Genomic DNA, 22,386 nt, shown 5'->3' on the forward strand with positions numbered 1-22,386 from the left:
TTTTAAGAAAAATAAAGAAGCGTTTCGCCTCAGGTGGCAATAAATGTCACCCAATGGCAACCATGCGATTGGCAAAACATATGACGTCGCATTCTGTTCCCTCGGAGCGTCGTGCATCCCGCCGTTTTCAAACTCAAGGTCGAATCTGACAGCTTATGGTCATTTCCTATTCTCTCCTATTCCTTAATGAAATCCTTATTGCGTATAACAGGGTTTACTCCCCCCTCCTTAATTCATGGAGGTAGGAAGTAAGACCTCCCTTTCCTACCTCCATGCCTTAATTGCAACCACAGCCTGGCGAACGTAACACCTTTTCCCACATCCTACGCTTTGTTGATTTCTTCCCGATGTTTCAAATTCTGTCGGTATCATTATCATTTGCAAGTTGATTTATCTAGTATTCAATGAACTTGAGATTGAAATCATTTGATTTATTGGCAAACAAGTTTATATTGATTATATATATGGCTGATTTTTTTCCCTCATCTTTGTCTTTGCTGTATCTAGTAAAATATTTTTTTAAATAATTTCTTTAAAACAGGAACTTTACTCAATTTATAAATTGTATTTCTGTATAATTAATTATCTATGCGTTTTAAAATTAAATATAATTTGAATATATATTAGAACAAAAAATATTAGATTTTTTAAAATTTTCTTCAGAAAAAGAGATCTCTTTTATGAAAGTTTAATGTCGAATTCCAATAAAGGTTCATCCTAAAGTTGCACTTAATATTCATAACTGACCGAGAGGATGGCGCAGCCCGAAAACTGGCAGTTCGACCCGGTTTCAGATCTCAGGGAACGCCCTGCTTGCATAGGCATTTTCATGGGTATCTCGACGTATAACATAAATACGAATTTAAATTACAGAGCTCTTCATAAAGGTAGAACAGGATAGAACGCCAAGATTTTGCCATTAGTACGGTCACATTAAAGATAACAAATTTGTTTTCAAATAAAGGTAACACACAAAAAGTTAAAAAAAACGCCCCTTTGGACGTAATTTAAAATCTGAATTGTTTCAGTTTTTTTTTTTTTTTTAATGGGGTATTTATATTTTTTGTTATTTCTTTTAATATAAGATTTTAAATGTTAAATCGCTTGGGTTCCAGCCTTGAGGATAGTAACAAATCTATTTTAATAGCCTCTACTCACTTTACTCAGAGGTCCTTAAAAGGCAGGATGGTTTAACAGACACATGAGGGACTGATTACCGAATTCCATTTGTGGACACCTCCGAGGAAGACAGGTACCTGTATGTGTTAGCAGCATCTTTGTGACATCAGTCACAAGTAACGACACAGGTGTATCACAGCTCGGAGGAATGGCCGGAGGCTTGGAGGTATGGCCACAGGTGGCTCGGAGGTATAGCCAATTGGCGTGAACAAGGATGAACTTGAAGATCGAGTGCGTGTTCCTGACTGTTCTAAAGATTTGGGTCTGTTTCCACGATTCCTGTTTCCTCATTTTTAAAAAATCTTCCTGTTTGCGCGAAATCGGGGAGTACAGTCCCCCTCCCAAAGTTCCTCAGGGAATGTCAGGGTGAGTCATTAAAAAGAGTTGGGCAGTTTCTTTGTGAATACAAGCGTCTAGCCCCGTGTTTCCCAACGTGAGGCAAACGCCCCACAAGGGGGCAATGCGACTGTTAAGGGGGCAATTCGAAAATGGACTTGTCCAGAGTTTAAGGGGACAAAAGGACGTTCTAAATATGTTTCATGAAGTCAAAATTTTTCAAAATTTAATTTTTTATTCTCTAAAATAAAGAAAAATCTATGTGATGTATACGTAAAAAATTTTTTAAATTGTGGTGCATTTTAAATATTTTATAAAGAATTCTCGCTGTAGACATGGACATTTAAATGCTTTTAAAGGCATTTAAATAACTGACACATTATGCTTTCCAGACGTTTCTTGCACATTTCAACCAACGAATTTTTTTTTTATCTTTTACTGTAGGAATGGCAACTGGTATATAACTTTTCTTGAATGGCAACAGCAGCTGCTTTCAGATTTGTTTATATTGATCTTATATTTCTTTCTTTCAGCCCTTAGTGAAATGAGGGGTGCAAGCAAGAAAAAACGTTCGTCGGTATTCGGAGGCATATTTAAAATTTGGTTTCATACCCGGTCCATAAACGGCAGTGGCGTAGCGAGCATAACTGGCGCCCGGGGCAAAATACCTTTTTTGGCGCCCCTCCCAAAAAAACACTTACATAATATAATGTATAGAATATATTCGTAATAAGAAAATAATGCAAATAATAATAAAACGCTGAATCTGCCATAAAATACTGTAAAATGTATTAAGAACAGTCACTACCTAACTACACTAGCATTGGATTCGGAAATGTATCTGTGTCGGCGGAAAAATCAGACATACGATGATCTAGAATTAGTTAAAAAGGTATTACTTATTTTACTTATTTATATAACTGTTTTTAAAAAAGTACAGTTTTAAACAATTAAAAGTTTAATATATATTATAGATAAGTAGATATATTTATTAATAACAATATAGTATTATAATACATTAATATAATTAATTACTATGTATACATTTTTCTTGTCTTGGATGAAGCAAATTTATCAATTACCTCATCAAATTCGGTCATTTTAAATTTTTCTCTTTCCACATTTAAAAATGCTTGATGTCTTAGGGGATCTTGTCCTATTGTTGATTGTAAATATGTCAAAATTTATTTTAATTTGCTGAATGAACGTTCATAGCTAGCATTTGATAATGAAATAGTAAGAAGTATTTGAAGTGCTACTCTTTGGTTTGGAAAAACATTTTCTCCATAGATCTGTGATGGAGTTTTAGGTTCAGTTTCTTTTCTACTGCGGAATAACATCTTGCGGACATTCAATGCTCAAAAGAATTAGGGGACATTGCGAGTACGGTATTAAATAACCATATAATCGACAACCTTTTTAACAAAAGGAAATAGAAGAGATTATAAAGGAAAATTATAGCGTTTACAAATTTGGGAATATGCAAATTTAGTCTGTGACGTCGGAAACTATGCGTTTTAGATAAGGAGTAAGGAGCGACCTGCAGCATTCCTTTTTAGTAGGAGACTAAAAACAACTGACACGCGTTGAATGCTTTGTAGCAGTGAATATACGATGTCTCAGCAAGATGACTTAGTTGAATCGGTAACCAGGAAGACGCATATACGTCGTTTACAGGATAGTCAAACGCAATCCATTGTAGCGGAAGTAACATAATCCATCCATTATAGCGGTAGTTTCCTAAAAATGTCATTTCCAGACTATGGAATCGGTTTTTGAAAACTGGATAAGTTTGAGAAATGCGGGACAAGGTCGTGTTATTATTTTAAAATAAAAAACGGGAGTTATACATTTCGTTTAAAAAAATAAAAATATATTTCTGTTTTAGAGAAAAAGTGGTTAGAAAGAACGTTTTGTATGCGGAGATATTTGGTTAATGTACTGCAAACATTTTATTACACATTTCATCAGACAAATCAAGAAAATAAGTAATTAATTATATTACAATAATTATTAATTTAAAATATATTTTCGAGAAATCGATAGAAATAAAAACTGAAATTTTCTGGAAAATCTTGTTTGAAGACCATTTGGCGCCCCTCTGTGAACGGCGCCCGGGGCAACATACATCCCCTTGCCCCCCCTTCGCTACGCCACTGATAAACGATCAACTTTTGTCCTTTTATGCCAATAATGCCTGACCAACAAATCAATGAAACTAGGTCGTCTTGAGGCACATTTGAAGCCCAAACATAATGCTGATATTAATTCAGATTCGAATTATTTTCACACTTTAAGGAAAATTTTTGAAAATGGAGAAAATAATATTAAAGTGTCTATTTACTGCTCATAATGCAACTGTTAATCGTGCTCTGGAGGCTATTTATCAAATTTCATTACTCATCCCTTAATCTGGGAAAAGCCATACTATAGGGGAGAATTTAATCAAACCATCAATATCAGCATTTAAAATTGTTCTAGAAAAAGATGACAAAGACGTTAAAGCTATGCCACTAAATAACAGTACTGTTTGCAGAAGAAAAATTAAATGAGTGAGGATATTGAAATGCAACTTGTTGAAAAGCTGAAAACAAGAAAATTTTCGGTGCAAATGGATGAACCAACTGAGCGCCGCCTGAGATAACCACTGACCTGACTTTGTTGTAAAAGTCTTACAGTGTTAGTAGTCATCCTGGCAGAAGGGAAAATTTCCTCCGTGTAAAAATATACATATAAATATTACATGGGCATACAAGGCCTGTGTATAAGCATAGATATGTTGATTACAATCATTGTCTTGTACAAGTTACATATGATAGATACATAAAATCATGACATCTATGTGTACATTTAGACATTATATGAATTCATATTTACAATACTTTTACTGAGATAATCAAAATTAAACTTGTAATTCATTTACACATTGACTGGATTTTCAATATCATTTAAACTACTTTACAATATTATTTTTATCAAGTACATATAAACTGGATAGTAATATGCTAACATTACAATAGTTTTGCTCTTACAGTCCTGTTATTATTCTACGGGGTGAGCTATTTTCCTAGTGTTGATATTCAGTTGTAGTATTTTAAATTGCTATTAAAATTATGCTGCGAAGATACAATTCTCAAGACAGGGGGAGAATTTCTTAGTATCTTGCTGAGCAAAGCCTGATTACCTACTCTATTTTAGTTTTTGTCTGCTTGTTGCCGCGGGTATTCTCTGCCTATTGCGGCCAGTATTCACTGCTTGGCATTTTTAAATGCAGTTTATCGGTTTGTGGGCAATTGAAGAGGAAGTGATCTGCATCACCTACCGCACCACATTCACACAAATCTGATGCTCGTATGCCGAATCTCTTAAGGTAATGTGGGAAGGGACCATGGCCAGTGTAGAATTGAGTTTGTGCTCCGCTGAATGTATTAACTGAGCACGTGACTTTTGGAAAGAACTTGTAGGTTCTCCTCCCTGTGCTTTCTCTTTCCCATCTTTTCTGCCATTCTTGAAAAAGGCTATTGAGCGTGGTTTTTTTTTAAATAGGACTGCGGAACACTTACTGCGTTTTCCAATCTACTGGAGTCATTGGCAGCAGATTTCGCAAGCAGGTCAGCCGCTTCGTTGCAAGTAATACCCACATGAGCTGGAACCCAGATCAGGATAGGTCTGTCATCTGGTGGGATACTCAGAAGAATTTTCTGAATATCTTGCACCAAAGGACTCCTTGTCTTGTGCCCTCGGATGGACTCCAAACTTGAGGCAGAGTCGCTATATATGCTGACCTTTAATCCTAATTGATATTTTGCCAAATTGATGGCTGCTTTTAATGCAAGAAGCTCTGCCTGAAAGACGATAATTTTGTCTGCCAGTCGTCTTTCCCAAGTTTTAACCACTTCTCCTTCTTGGAGTACACAGTAGGCGCAGCCTGTGCCTTTTTCCGTCTTTGAGCCATCTGTATAAATAGCAAATGCCTTCTCATTTGGCGGCGTGTATTGCATGTATATTGTGTGGGAAAAATCAGTATCTGCAGGGTGTCCAAGCATGATCGGCTTGCGCTTCTCATAGTCTGTATGGTAGAATGTCTTTTGCCACAGAGAGACGTTATTTTCTAGGCGCAATGTCCTTACTAATAGTGATTCTCTCTCCACTAGAAGATCCAGTGGAGGGATACCCGCCAGCATTTGCAGTGCCGCAGTTGGGGATGTTCTATAACCTTTGCATATGATCAAAAGTTGCATTCTTTGTATGGTGAGAAGCTGTCTTCTCATATGGGCAGTAAGCTTCCTTCCCCACATGGCAGCCCCATATAATATGATCTTTTCTGAGATTGTTCTGTACCAGCTTTTGAGCATAGTGATTGGAGTGCCCAATGAGGTCCTGATGTTCTAACCATGGAATTACTAATTTGATTTATTTTCTGCTTAAGCTCTTTAATATGCGGTACCCAGTAAAGCCTATTGTTAAATATAATACCTAGATATTTAAGGTCAGTGACCCTTTTTATAGAGACTCCATTTAGCTTAATGTTGGGAATCCTATTTCGCGCTCCATGCTTTCATATAAACAGTTGTTTAGTTTTATCTGCTGAGATATTTAATTTGTGCTGATTTGCTCAGCTTGCAAAAATATTGATTGCGTTTTGTGCCTTTAACCTAATGTCCGTGCTACCAGAAATGACCAATAAAAAGTCGTCTGCGTACGCCTGGATACCCACTCCTTGCTGTTGGTCATAGAGCGCAAAGGCTGTGTTCGCTACAAGATTCCAAAGTGTAGCTCCCAAGCAGGAACCCTGGGGACAGCCTCTTTCCAACTTGACTTTGAGTACATCTTTGTCCGTTGTAACCTGTATCCAACGATCCTGCAAGTAGCTGCGTATAAGATTCAGGATTTCCTTTGGCATTTGATGATGTCTAGGCATTCGACTACGTCTGGCCACCACAACGAGTCGAATGCCCCTTTGATGTCCAACGAAATAACCAGTGTGTCCATATTGTTGTCTTTATTCTGCTCTATGTTATCTAGCAGTTGTTTTAAGGCATTATCTGTGGACTTTCCATTTTTCCATTTCAGAAGCCATATTGTTTTTCGTTTATAGACTTGTTCCTGCACATGTAGAAATTAAGGCGTTGCAAAATTACTTTTTCTAAAATCTTACTGATTGAAGGCAGTAAGCTTATGGGCCTATAAGATGCCGGGTCTGACGGATCTTTGCCCTGCTTGTGGAAGAGTGCAATTTCGGCTAGTTTCATGCTTCTAGGGAAGTGACCGAGTCGCCAGCAGGCTCTGCATAGTTTTGGAAACAAACCTGGGAATTCTTTGTGAATTTCTTTAACAATGGTATTATCTATACCATCGGGACCTGGTGCTTTTTTGTCTGCTAAGGCTTTGATGATATTATGAACTTCGTGGTCTGTAGGAAGAGTAATATCTCTGTTGCTGCTTTTCCAACTTTTCCTATTAAACTTCTGCCTTATTTCTCTGTGAGTTACTAAATCAAATTCCATCTGGTCTTTAACAAAGATTACTTCTAGGATAGTGTTTAGAGCTTCTGTTTTGCTTTTTGCATCTTGTTTTACTTTAGCGGTAAGTTGTAGGGGTTGAAAAACCTTATTTGTGGCTATTTTCTGTAATGTACCATAGGTTGCTTGCACGTTACTGCAGTGCTTACGCCATGACTCTTGTTTCGCTGCCTTGATTTGCTTTTTGTATTGCGCTAGCTCCTTCCTGTAGCGTACCAACTTTAATATTTTCTGTTCTTCATCATTCTCCGCTTGCACCTGCCTTCTTAGGGCTCGTATTTTGCTTCTTCTTTGCTTGAGGTGGTTGCTCCACCACGATGTATATGTTTTCGGCTTAATAGCTTTAAGTTTGTAGGAAGCTCTTGCTGCCTGAGTTAATTTAGTTATGATGAAGTCATATGTAGAATCCAGCTCCTCCGGGGAGTCGCAGTTATCCAGTTGTTCCAAGATTTCACTCACCCATGGCCTGAAGTAAAACTTTAAAGTAGTGTGCCCTCCGTAGCAGGTCTTGAAACGTCTTTTTGTTAGGTACGTGAGTCTACTATTGATCTCATATTGAATTATACGATGGTCACTCAGAGAGGGTATGTCCATTATATCCCAGTTGTTTATGTACGCTGACATTGATGATGAGACAAATGTGACATCTGGCCAGCCTTTTGCTCTTCCATTGTCAAATGTAGGTTGGGAGTCTTCTTTATTTATTACTGTCATTCCGTGAGCTATTGTATATTCTAACAATTTCTGCGCTCTGCGATTTTCTGTATGTGCTCCCCATAAGGGGCTGGTGGCGTTAAAGTCACCAGCCACTATGGTATTCTGGAATGTTCGCAGTACGGCTGGGTTTAATTCCTGTAGCAGGCATTCAATTTGCATGCTTGGGGGGGGAAGTAAACGCAAGTGATTGTTATTTTCATGTTGGAGGATTCAATCAAGATTGTTACTGTGTAATCTGTCGTATCCAGAAGCAATGGACTTAGAGGGCCGTTATACAAGATGGCTGCCATTCCCGTACTGGAGGCGTAGGATTTACTTGTAGAAGGTTGGCCGAGAAGTTTGCCGTCCCTCAAGTAAGGTTCTTGTAGGAGTGCCAGGTCTGCTGTACTGGAGGACATCACCTCCATGAAATTGAGTGTGGCTGCTCTTGCCCTTTGGAGATTGCACTGTAAAATTTTGATGTTAGACCCATCTCTGTTGTAAACTTTCTCTGTTATTGAGTGGACTCCCTGGCTGAGCTCATTCTCGCCAATACTTGTCTGTAACATGGACATTTCGATGCACTTGCTGGATGTTGTGTGTCAAAGGTGCTACCTGTCTTCTCGTTCGCGAGGCTGCAGTTGACACAGTTGATGGTAACTGAGTCACACTTTTCTAACAGGTGACCTTTACCACACTTGGAGCAGGCTGTATCCGACTTGCAGTAACGTCTAAAGTACCCAAATTTTTGACAGTTGTAACACCGTATCACTTGGAGATATTCTTTGAAATTGCAGGCGCAAAGTCCAATGTAGATTCTTTTCTTTTCTAATAACTCTTCCTGTTCCGTTGCAACACCCACTAGCCAATGGCAGGTGTTATCCTCCTTTGGGTAGGAACGAATAGGGAATATAAACTCTTTCGTGTTACTTGGGAACAAGTTGGAGAAGGCCTCTGTGATATCTGTAGCTGTACTGTCCTGTGGCACTCCAAAGACTATTATGGTACGCCTAGGTGGTCTGGGTACTCTTACACTTCGCTCGCAGGAACTACTCATCGGGTGTAGAGAGAAGACAGACCTGGACAAACTCAGGACCGCCATCAGTGAAATTCCGGATGAACCAACTGTGAGAGACAGTGAGGCCGTACTTGTAACTTATGTAAAATATATTCATAAACGGGATTTTGCCGAAGAAATTTTCTGTAAATCATTAGAAAGCACCACTACCTCCAAAGATATTTATAGTAAGCCAAAAAATTACTTAGATATAAAAAATATACCAATAAAAAATATAATACATCTTGCACTGCAGATGGTGCTCCTAATATGATGGTTGAAAAATAAAATAAAGCACGGAATAAGAAAAAGGGTTGCTTAAAATTGACAAAAGATGAGAATCCAGAAATGCTTCTTGTGCATTGTGTTATTCACAGAGAAAACCTGGTAGCTAAAAACAATTCGCCTGTTCTAAATGAAGTACTAAATTCAGTTATAAAGTGTATCAATGCTATTAAAACTAGGGCCAAATGTGAACGTCTTTTCAAGTTATTTTATGAAGAACAAAATGAAGACTATATGAGACTTGTACTTCACACTGAAGTAAGAAGGCTGTCGAAAGGGAACTGCTTGGAAAGATTTATGGAACTATTTGATACTCTTAGTTATTTTTAAGCAACAAACCTGAAATGAAAATCCGTTAACGGATAACAAGGCAATTGTGAGTTATTTAGCCGATATCTTTCAAAAATTAAATATATTAAATAAACAACTTCAAGGAGCAAATAAAACGTATGATGCAAAAGGAAGATATTTGGTTTCGTTATATTTGTTGAATTATGTCAGGCATATACTATGTACCACAAAAATTTTGAAAAGTCTCATTGGCTCCAAAAATGTGACGTGACTACCGCTATACTTGTTATTGTCGATCATCTGAAAATTTTATCAGCTGATTTAAAAGATTTTGTAACTTAAAACAAATTGATTTTCCAACTTGGATGATGCAGCCAATGCTAGTGGATTTGGCTGATATTTCAAATATGCAGTAAAAAGAAGAACTCGCAGAAATGCAAAATGATGAGTCAATTAAAACGTTATTTAATATAAAAGGAGCGATGACATAGCTTTGTGAGGAAACCAGAATCAGATATCCAAATGCAACAAAATTTGCAAGGGAACTATTGTTACCATTTCCATCTTCATATTTTGCTGAATGCAGATTTAGTGCCATAAATGATTTGCTGCTTTAAAAAAAAAAGGGGGGGGTTGGATATAATGAAACCGGGTGACTTGAGACTCAAGTTATCTAAATTGGAACCTGACATAAAATTTCTTTGCAGTAAGTATCAAGCGCAAGGAACTCGCTAAATTTAAATAATAAAAATTATTAATACTTAAAATAAAAAACTTTCACTTCTTGAATTTCAGTTCTCCATGTTTTGAAAGTTCTTTTACTGTGTTTGCTCACAAAATTTCGTAGTCATTTCTTCCTAAAAGCTATTATTCAAGTTTCTTTCGTGAATATTTCAATTTTTAAATATTAAAAATTATGTATATGCTAGGGGAAGCGTAAAAATTTTAGAGATGATTGGGTGGGGCATAGCACAAAAAAGGTTGAGAAACACTGGTCTAGCACCTCAGATGCTAGTTTCCTCCTGATTCCTCCCTGATCTTTTGCGCAGATTCACGCGCAGCGTGTTTACTCCAAGGAGCTCGGCGTGGTCAAAGCCGATTTTTTAAAACTCCACGCGTTTAGCACGTTACGAACTTGGTGCGCATTACTGAATGTAAATTAATTTCTTTTATTAGTTTTTCTGAAATAGTTTTCTTTTTAATTGGTATACATATTTATTTGTTCAGATGTTTTATTATAAATCTATACATAAAGGATGAATTCCTGATTTATTCATTTATTCATCTAGAGATCATCGCCCAAAACTATTAGAAATACAGATGTCAAAACTTAGGAGCTTATTCCTTTTGTACCAAAGATGTCATTTAAGAAGCGATTTTTTAAGATTCGGCGGGCAAAACGTGTTTTTATGTTTTTTCATGTAAGGAAGAAACAGACGGACATAAGATTCTTGCTTTAAAATGTATGGAATATGAATACCTAAAAACGAATTTCAAACGTTTTCAAAATTCGGCCCCGAAAGGGGGGGACGTGTTCTTCACATATTCCTTCATACCTCAGATATACGTAAGACAAACTTATGAATTATTGCTGTAAAATGTAAGGAATACGAATACCTAAAAACGAATTTCAAACGTTTTCAAAATTCGGCCCCGAAAGGGGGGGGACGTGTTCTTCACATATTCCTTCATACCTCAGATATACGTAAGACAAACTTATGAATTATTGCTGTAAAATGTAAGGAATACGAATAAATGCTGATGACATCAACATGTGTGGGGAAGGGGACCGATTGGCATAAAATACAAGTTTACATAATGTACAAGTAAGCTTTATTAAAGGTACACACCAGGGTATGTAAAGCTAGTTAGTATAAAAAAATTAATTAATTGATAAAATTGATAATTTTAGTTATAAGGTATTTTCTGCCTCCTTTCCGCATGCCTTCGTGATTAATTGGAAGCTTACTCGGGCGTGTATTCGAGAGGTCCAGGGTTCGAGACTCGGGGAGGGCACTGCATATTTTTCACATTTGCTGCATTGATTAAACCTAATAACGTCACACTGTAATCAAATTTATTAAATTTTCTAATCGTAGCATGCATTTTAAGGGATTATCAGAGATTTCGAAAGCACGAATTTTAAGGGATTATCAGAATATCGCAATATTCGACGATTACTGAATTCTCCACTTTTTAAATATCCATCGTCAGAGTAAACTAAAGTCATTTGATATTTGCGTTAAAGAAGCTGATTGTACTTACTCTTCAGTTACAACTGTTGAACCAGTGTTTCCGAAGTTTTTAATATTGCCACCATACGAATAAATTAAATTGCGAATCGCATTTACAATTGAAATTACGCAGAATTGAAAGTGACTCATAAAGTACAGTTTCTCTTAAAAAAGAAGCTAGATGAATAGGATATTTAGAAAAAGAGCATTAATAATTAGCAATTTCATTATATACAAATACAGATATGTATATAAAAATAAATGATTTAAAATATACTCTTTAACTTTTTATATTTACTATCAATAATTACTAACAAGTATATACACATAATTAATTATTTTAAACTAGTATGATAAATATATACAATCACTGCTGAATCGTGCGCTATGCTTCCGGAATTTCTGAATTAAATCTTTGAAACTAACAAATTTACCTTTGACAATTAATAAATTTATCAATGGTTTCTATTAATGTATTTGGATATTCCGATGAATGCAAGTAAAGCAAGTCCATTCAATCGAGATTCAGATGCTATATTTCTGAATTATGACTTTGACAATTTACAGCTAGGAAAAAAAAAAAAGCTTCATTTGGCTAGGACAAAGCTTTCTCAGAAACTGCCTTGATATTCGATGTATATTTTCTTCTCATCTGCCTTTCTTTTCGCAACGAATAAATATTCTGAGATTTTGTTATAATTCACCTTTATGCAAAATTTCGGAAAAATACTGTTTTTACTTTAGGAAACTGTCGTTTAGTTCATTGCCAAAATCATCGCAGAGTTTGAACATTTCTTCCCTTTTAAATACAGTACTTCATTTATGCAAAGATACACAAAGACTCAGACTTCGTAAATATCTTTCGATTATTTCTTTTAAAAATTCTTTTTTTAAATCTAACAAATTTTTGCTTTCCTACACTTCGGAAGAGACCAACGGCCAGTCGGGCCCCCATTATGGAACCCCTTTGGAAGGGGGGTAATGAAGATTGATTATTTCGCGCAAACAGGAATGTTTTTGACAACCGCGCAAACAGGAATCGCGCAAACAGGAAGACAGTCCTAAAACTAACAATAAACGAAAAACAAATTTTTTTTGGTAAGACGAATTCTCCAAATAAAAACTAAATGTTCCATGTTTATTAGAATATTATACATTCGGGATATAAATAAGCCTTTGTTCGTCTGTGACAAAAATGCTTGCTTCAGTTAAATAAATAAATGAAATTACATTTTCTTCCTCTATTCTGTTCATGTAGTATCAACAACTTATAATAAAACACAGTAGATTTAATGCGTCTTTTTGTTTCTTTTTTTCCACTTTTTCTCTCTCTCTTCCCTTTCTAATTATTTCGCATTATGATGTCGTCTGTTATATTGTTTTTTTTTTGGGGGGGGGAGTTTAAGACAGTGTTAAAATTTATTTTTACTGTAATCGGAGCAAATTTTACACAATTTAAAATCTCAAACAGGATACATTACGAAAGATTTATTTATTTTTAAAATGCAAATGAGTATCGAGAATGACTCCATAAAACACAAGGATTCAATTTATTGATCGATATTTGTTACGTTGCAGTCGAATTAATCCTCTCTAGAACGGGTAGTCAACTTTTTTATACCTACAACCCACTTTGTAGGTAGTAAAATTTCCTTATCGCCCCCTAGTTTCGCAATAACTTAGTTTAGCGTAAATGCAACGTAATTTTTTGAGTGGGAGCTTAAATTTATCCATCTATTTATATTTTCCTTATATTTATAAGAGATAGTACTTTATGCCTCGCGTAGGTAGCCGGGGACATCGGTTCCAGCGAAACTGTTTCGGCTAAAAAACCTTCAATAGTAGGAAAAAAAGTTCGTTTCTCGAAAAAATTTCTCCTAGCCTCACGCTTAATATGTAGCAGTCCCATTATGCGCCACAGAATAAGACCGAACAGAAGTAGAAAGACTTATAAATAAATATATGGGGGGAAGCAGGAGAGTTGGTGTTGGTGTATTTAATTATGGCAAAGCACACTAGGGCTATCTGCCTAAGAGGAGGGATGCCTTTCGTAGAAGACTTTCTAAGGGAAACTGGCTCGTATACACGTTACACATGGGGAAAACCACAAAAACACCCATGCAGCCAGCCCGTTCGCGGGATTCGAACCTCGGACCGAACTACCAGTGTTCAGCGACTTTACCGCTCGGCCGCTGGTGGCCTGGGAAGCAGGAGGGAGCCGCGCGCAGTAGAACGAACTTTCATCATCAGATGGACAAAAGCCTCTACCGCCCACCATTAAAGTGTAAATCACTCACTAGTGGGCAGTAGGGACCAAGTTGACAATCTCTGCTCTCTAGCGTTCTTCGAAATGTGGTTTAAAGTAGTTTCGAAAAATTCTTTAGGATGATTTTTTTTTAATTGCTTCAATAGATTCACAATAGTAAATGAAGTGCAAATTTAAAGCATAGAAATAAGAAAAAAGTCATATATAGGAAGATCAAATCATATAAGAATTTGTACAAAAATATCCAGTCGCAGTAACTGCAGTCCAATAACTGCAGTCTCTAAGCACCAAATTTTTGACTTGATCGACATGGTGGTCATTATTTCAAATGGATGATCTACCACAGTCATTTTCGACGCATTCTCTACCTTTATTAAGTATCTTATACTCCTCAAAAACTCTTGATTTTCATAAAGTAATTTATGAAGTACTGCCATAAGTGTTTTTCATCTGTACATTTTTCATCATTAAAGTATTGTCGTCATTTAAAGTACTCTCATTTTTCATCATTTAAAAAACTCTTTGCTACGTTTTGCTAGCAGGAATTCCATTGAGAAAACAAAACTTAATGCATGTTCTTTGCTTGATTTTATTTTCCAGTTTCGGAAATCGCCAAAGCAATATTCTTTATCCATTACAAATGAGAAAAATGAATATCTTTGAAAATGATAAAAGGAAAGGAAGTACAGATTGTTGTCCAATTTCGATTAAAGTTGTCATAACATCTAAAAAACTTTTGCAATCGATTCCTTGCACACGTGGGTTTTAAGAATCATTCTCAATTCTTTTTGTTCAAAAGCATTATATATCAATTCTAAACATGTTTGTTAAAATTTAAATATACGTATATACATGTTTGATAGAATTTAAATTTCATTCCTTGCAGCAATGGCGCAAAGGATTAATTAAATTTGTATTTATTCAATTTATATTTTTGAAACAATATATCAATTCTATCACTTCTCCAACTCAAGTACTTATTGTATAAAATTTTGCTATTGTATATTAATTCTCGTTCATTTCCTCCAAATACAGCAAGTTAAGAAAAGTTTGTTTCGATTTTGCTTTAGTCTTTAAACTGTAGAGATGACGCTTCAATATATAATGATTCTCAGTGCACATTCCTATCTGTCAATGTACAGCACTGAATTTTCTACTCGTGGGAAAATGACGAGTAAAGTACTATAAGTACTTTCCATCTCTCTAGGACTTTCCTTAGTTTATCATCATTACAGCTAAGTCTAGACAAGCTTTGAAAGATGATCCTCTTGCATTAACAGCTGATTATCATCTACTGCCGAGTGACACGTGAAAGCTTCTTTCTATGCGACCTACAAAGACATCAATCAGAATTATGTTTAGATTTCTGGTCGTAACTTCTGAAAGAATTCTAGACGTTACTAGTCTTTGCGCGTAAATAGTTGGATAATTAATAATCTGTATAATATAATCAACTGTAGAATTATTTGTGTTGATAGCAAATCCAAACGGATATAAATTTCTCATTTAAATTAGAAATTGCTTACAATTTATGTCTTGTTATTATTTATTATACAGCAGCTAGTTACAGATTTTTGGAGAAAAAATTATGAAAATAATTTAAAGCATTTTAAAATTATGATGATTGGAACAACTGATCATTTTATAATTAAATTTTCGTTTAATAGAGGTAAATAGTTCCGAATTAAAAAAATGGCGGATAAACACAAGGTTGCACCTAAAGTTTTATTGTTCACATTCCGAAAAGAAATATGCTTATTCTTCAGTAAAATTAAGAAGTATTTTGGAAAAGCGCCAAATTTTATTCAAACCATTTTTTTATTTATGTTTCGGGAATGCTGTGAAAATTTAGAAGTTATTGGTAAATGAGGAAATGCTTCATTATACAAAACATACATCTGGCTTAAAAAAATAAAAATTAAAACAAAAAATGCGGGCAGGTTAACATATGAATTTCAAAAGTGTGCATCTTCTCCCGTGCGAAGTGCGGAAAAACCAGAAGGATGCTTTCTTGAGATGCAATATCTGTTAGCTTCATTAGTGCCATACCCCGTAGGAAGTAGCAAAAGAGTTATGGATTTCCTAACTGCTCAAGTAACGTGAGATGTCCCCCGGGGTAATGAGAGGTCAATTTTGACTGCTAATCGGGTAAAAGGATACTCGGGTAGCACATTTTTCTGCGTTTAAAGGAAGAATTATTTTTTTCTCTTTCACAGATTTAAGTGGCTTCAAAAATAGCCTTTCATTAAGATCACTTTAGAATGACAGCATGTTGAAAACAATTGAAGTAGATGAAATGTGCTGTTATGGTGACGTATATTCGGTACGTTTGCTTTAAGAAATAGTTTTCATCAGATTTGACATATTTAGCCACAACCACCTTGTCGTAATTTGGCGCATTTTTCGAAGAAGGAAAAGAATGGTAATTTCAAATCGGAGAAAGTTATTTATTTCGCATCGTACATATTATAAGGTATATATTTTAATTTTACTAGTTCGATATTTATCTGGAAAACAATTTATAAAACCAATACTTACAAATGGTATCTTCCCGCATGTAAATATTCCCTTCTACCACAGTCTTACCAGCCATTTCTAAATCTTCCAAGCAAAATTTAACACTTGTTAATTCTTTACTTCGGCAATATATAAATCTGACTGCTGTAGTAAATGGCAGACGGCAAAACAATAACCGCTTCGAATGCAGACGTCATTACAGTTTTTCACGCTGCATTTATAATTTTTTTTTTCTTTTTTTCCCAAAATACAAAATCATCAAATGCAAAATGAACATTCTCGCTCTTGTGGCAAAATATAACATTCCTGCAAAAATTGTGCAGAACTTTCTTTCTTTGCAGGCAAATCCCACAAGCGCAAATTTCGATATTCAGGTAAAGACCAAAAACATTGCAATTTGCTTTTATAGCTTCTAATACAACAAAAACAGCATAAATGAAAATGGTGACTTTGCTTATTTAAACTTATATTTATCGATATGGTTACTTGAAGAATTGTTATGCGCATGATTGCCACAGTTTGGCGGCTTTTACCAAGGTGGTTACGATAATGCCTAAGTACCTAACATTATTTATAACAGTTTTTCAAATGGATATATAATTAATTTTACTTTCAAGTTCTGCTAATTGACTTATTGCTGTTATACAAATAATCGGTTTTAATAGATAAAAATCACAAAAATTGTTTCCTAATTAAAAACAAAATGTCAATCTCGTATATCATATTATTCAAATTCCTTGAATCTGTCTTTATAAAGTGAATTTCAGTAATTATTAAAAAGCAATTCGGTATTCAGTATTCCGAAAATTGAACCAATACTATTTATAGCAGGTTAAGGTGAACTCTTAATTTATTTTTAATAAAATTAAAATGCTGCTAAATATATTGAAATAATTATATTTAATAACTCAGTATACAGTTCAGTTATGTCAGCACTTTGATTTTCTGGAATGGATATAAGAAAAAAAATTGTGTCTGTGTAATCTAAGATCAAGCAATTTTGTTTTTAAATTTCTGTGTTTGTTTAGTAGTACGAAAAATGCATTACATGTAATGTATGTGTGCTTTTGTAATGAAGTAAACACTAAAATAGATTTTATTGACAATAATGTGTTTAAGCATGTGCATGTGCTTCTTGTTCATTTTGAAGAAAATAAATCAAAGTTCGCAATTAGGCAAGACGGAATTTTAAATTTGTAGTATAAAGCGTTTAATTACCGGTACTTCGTCTTTGCTTTAACATATTTTTTTCAAGAGTTATCATAAGCTTTCGGCAGGGAAATAAGTGCAAGCTATAGAATTTCGGAACAAAATAATTCATGTAATATAATGATACCTGGATATTTACATTGAAACTTTTGTAAGAAAAAAAATGCTAATATTATACGAGCATATACGATAATATTTGGATTTTACATTTATTTAAACTAATGTTTCTGCAAATAATTCAAAAATTAGTTGCACGTTTTAAATTATTTCTAAAATTTAAACATTTATGTGTTTCAGAACAATTAAAGTAATCATGTTTCCGTTTCTTCTTTCATTTTCTTTCTTTATTTCTCCCCTTCCCGCCTATATAAGATGCATTACGATTTTGTATAATGAAGGTTAAAAATCTTATTTCATTATTATCTTATTCACTCAAAAATCTTATTTCAAAGGAAGGGTAAGGGAAACACATTTTAATAAGACTAAAATTTTCATTTCTGCAAGTGGCTGTATGTCGGATTCCATTAGGACTAACGAATTAATATCATCAATTATCAGACGGCGCTTCTAGCATCCTGGTTCTTCGAAATACAATTTTTATTTAAGCAATTAAGAATATGAAAGTGTGAAGTGTAATAATTTTGAATACATACGCGTAATAATTCACATTGTTAAATTATGTATCAGTTGTGCAAATAAAGTGTACGTATGTGATTCTGAACATCACTTGCTTGTAAATTAAATGCATTAAAAGAACGTTCATGTTGAAGAAACTCAGAATTATCGCTAAAAAGAACTAAAAGCTTCCCGTAAAATAGGTTCATTACCATTTATTGACTGACTGAAAAAGTGTCTTTCATCTATTTTATTTATTTTTAGTTAATCACTTATTCATTTTATTTATTCAGCGAGTTTTTTTATTTCTTACATGTTATCTCATTAACTAACATGAGGTAAACGTTGAGCGTAGAACGACAAATGATATTATATTAAAATTTTACGGATTTCGGATTCAGTATTCTTGAGTTACTGTTGAAAGGTACTCACAAATATATAAGAAGATCTGGTTAACTGGAGCACTAAAGTAATCGCAATGGATTTTTGATTAAATAGTACACACAGAAAATTTCTATGATTCGATACTTAAATTTTATGTACATATTATTAGCAATAAAACATAAAAAATAATGCCTATATTTTTCATATTAAACATTAAATACATATTAATATATTAAATGCATGCAAAATTCAGAGCTGAATCGTTACAACTGCGTACATTAATTTCAGTTGTAAAGATTCAGTCCTTATGTCGGCAGAAAAATTAACGGATTCTCTTAAATCGCCAAAAATGTTCTTCTACTTTTTTTTCCTTCTTTTTTTTAGTGAAAAATGTGAAATTTTTTTTTAAAATCGGAATTAAAACAATCAGTCATAAATCGTAAAAGAATATTTTTTGTTTATGAATGCTTCTTTATTCCCTTTTGCAAACATTTTGTTTCATATAATTTATCATATTTGGAACTGCTACATAGGGAAAAGCGTTTGGAAATGACTTAGATATTGTTTCATTAATTTAAGAGTAGATACTCTCAATTACAACTTACACTGAACTTTGGTAAGTGCTTTTATCCATCTAAAGCAGGTTGTTATATGTGATATCCATCCAGTTATTTGTAAAATAGTTGTAATTAATTCTCTCCATCCGTTTTGGATACTTTAAAAATAAAGCTTAATTTTTTTTACGCGTATTCGATGTTAACCTTGTGACATAATAATCAATTTTTATTTTTCTTATCATTAATTAGTGATGAGAAATTTGGACAAAATAAATAAGTCTTTTAATAATTTAATTATGATTTAGTCCTGTCCATTGGGATATAACTTGTAAATTATTTGCAAACATCTTATTTAAAGAACAAGGTTAACTAGTTAAGTAGTGCCTTAGTATGCCTGAGTAAGTTTATAATTTATTAGTGTTATGTAAATATTTATTTTTTTAATTGGGCTACCATTCATTTTCATTATAAAGTGATGAATGACGTTAGAATGTTAGCTTAATTCTGGCCCAGACCAGCGTGGTATTGTATGTATACCCGCGTAACATATACATTCCCGAGAATCGGAAACATTTATTGAAATCTAACATAAAAATACAATCTTTTTTACCATATCTGTCATGTAGAGTTGATGCGATTTTGTTTCATTATCCTTCTTGTGGATATGAAACACTGGGAATATTATTCACGGAAAAAATTTAATCTGAATAATTTAATTTGTGGTAAATATAATTATCTTGTCTAAATTTATCATTGTTATATCATTTCCTGCATCCCTAAATGTCAAATATTTCTGATAAAGTGATAGGTAACATAAAAAGTATACGAAAAGAGTATCAATAATGATAATATTATACAAACTGTCAGTCTTCACAAGCAAAAACAAGCATTTTTTTTCAGCAGTTGAAGCATGACGAATCTGAAGACACACCCAGAGATTTAATATTTATTATGAGTAACACACCGCCCATAATCTAAAGCTTTCAGAAACTCTTTACATTTGTTACCAGTTTGACAGTTATGAGATAAGATAGAGACATTGAAAATATGCTCATGTTTTATTAAATAAATATTACAAATAATAATTAGAAATAAAGGTTTAGAATTTTTCCTTAAGATTTTGACAGTTTTTAAATATGTTTTTATATTACCATCCACCTTTTTTTTTGAAATATTTTCAGATTTTTACTTGGCACTCGAGTTCGCTTTGATTCACAATACTTAAAAGGTGTTGTAAATTAATACAGGGTGTCTCACTAGACAGAAGCCCCGGGAAAAGTGTGATAAAAATCTTATAATAAAAGAAAACGAAACCAAATTTTTATATGACATACCTTTATGCATGAAAAATGGAAGTGCATTAGAAGAGATGCTGACAATGATTTTCCCCTAACTGTACACACAGTTAAACATGGAGCTGCATGTTCGCGTGTGTTGCTGCTAGAGTTATTGAGCGTCTCTCGTTGGATTTCACAACTGCTCTGGCGAAAATCGTCGATGTGTGTCACATTCTTGCCACTAGGTGGCGGGCATCTCTTCCCTTACTTTTGCTGTAATTAAGTTCTTAGAAGCAGTCGAGATTGGAACCGCTTGGAGGAGCGTAAAGACTCAGAACTAAAAATGTACTGTCTTAAAATAATTATCACCTACCTTGTAAATAGTGTATATTAGCTTTTCTTTTCAATAAATAATTAAAAGACAAGATGGCCTGCTAATTGTAATAGAAACTCTTACTGGAAAACGTGATTATTAGAAGCCTGGCGTCGAGAACACTGAAGATGCAGCAGGTAAGGAATTTTACATTAATTTTATTGTAAATAGAAGAACCTGATGCAACATTTTTATGGCGCCCGAACAGGGACGCCAGGTTTTTTTGAAAAGTTCTAATAAAGTGAATTCAAAAGCTGAATATTAAAATTGAAGATTTTAATACTTGTTCTTGAAGTATTCAGCAAAAGAATAATTTTGTTTTCTAAGTAAGAGTTAAATATTTGTTTTTCATGAGACGTATATTTTTTGTGTAAGTGTTTGAATCTAAGAAAGATAATGGCTGAAGTAGAAAAATTAAAAAAGAAAAGAAGTATCTTAAGAACTGCCGTTACAAAACTATTTAAGAAAATCGAAAGTGAATTAAATAAATATGAAGGTAGTATTAATGAGCTCGAAGAATTGTTAGAACAGCTTAATGCTAAAACCGAAACGCTATCTAATGCCGATGTGGAAGTTGAACCAATTCTGAGTGTAGATGAATTCGAAAATGAATTCGAAATTACAGAACAATATCGTGAGAAGATAACGTTATGGAAATTTAGGCTTAAGAAACGGATTAAGGAACTTAATCATGACTTAAATGCACCGAACACACAGCAAAATATAAAAGATACACCTAATGTTAAATTACCAAAACTTTCGATTCCCGTATTTTATGGGAACAGTAGTCAATGGCTTACTTTTTGGAATAGTTTTGAGTCCTCAGTACATAATAACAAATCATTGAACAAAGTAGACAAATTTAATTACCTGAAAGCATATTTAGGAGGAACAGCTTCTAGCTGCGTTCAAGGACTTCCGTTATCGCCAAAACATTATGATTCAGCAATTCAAATCTTACACGACCGGTTTGGAAGGAGAGACATTCTTATTAATGCGCACATGAATAATTTGCTGAATATTGAATAATTAAAAAATGCGAATGACATAAAAACATTTCGTAACTTGTATGATAAAGTACAAACACAGATTAGATGTCTCGAAGCGTTAGATGTTGTATCGGAATCTTACAGCGCTTTGCTGTGTCCGATGATTTTGAAGTTATTGCCTTCAGAATTAACGTTTGAATTTCATAGAACACAAAATGTTGGCACCGATTATAACATAAAAGATTTAATGTCATTTTTACACGCAGAACTTTCATCCCGTGAACGCACAAGGTCAACGGTTTCGCAACAGCAAAAAGTATCCGATCGGCGACAGTCTTCTTCCCCCCCCTGCAACGAAAAGCGCATATGGTCTCTCAAATAGACATAATAAACCAAAGATTCCGACCGCTACAGATTTGTTTACAAAATCCGAATGCAGAGAGGAAAATATGAACTGCGTCTTCTGTAATCAATTTCACAAGACTTATGACTGTAGTTTCGTTTCCGGCTTATCATTACAAGAAAAAAGGGACATTTTAAAAAGAAAATGTGCTTGCTATAAATGCCTAAAATTACACCATTTGGCTCAAAACTGCAGA

The 22,386-nt window shown here is 34.2% G+C and overlaps 1 protein-coding gene across 1 annotated transcript in view; it reads right to left on the minus strand.

Annotated features, from left to right (window-relative positions):
* LOC118183743 (SH2 domain-containing protein 3C) overlaps positions 1 to 20,501 on the minus strand; it is a 333,243-nt gene extending 312,742 nt beyond the window's left edge. Inside the window, exon 1 of the mRNA XM_085810737.1 lies at positions 20,483 to 20,501. Coding sequence (XP_085666863.1) covers positions 20,483 to 20,492 — 10 coding nt within the window. The 5' untranslated portion in view covers positions 20,493 to 20,501. The remainder of the gene's footprint in view (positions 1 to 20,482) is intronic.
* Positions 20,502 to 22,386: the final 1,885 nt, after the last annotated feature.

The sequence above is a fragment of the Stegodyphus dumicola genome, chromosome 2 (assembly GCF_044657685.1).
Source record: "Stegodyphus dumicola isolate Sdum_Otavi_A_Nest chromosome 2, ASM4465768v1".
Lineage (NCBI taxonomy): Eukaryota > Metazoa > Arthropoda > Arachnida > Araneae > Eresidae > Stegodyphus > Stegodyphus dumicola.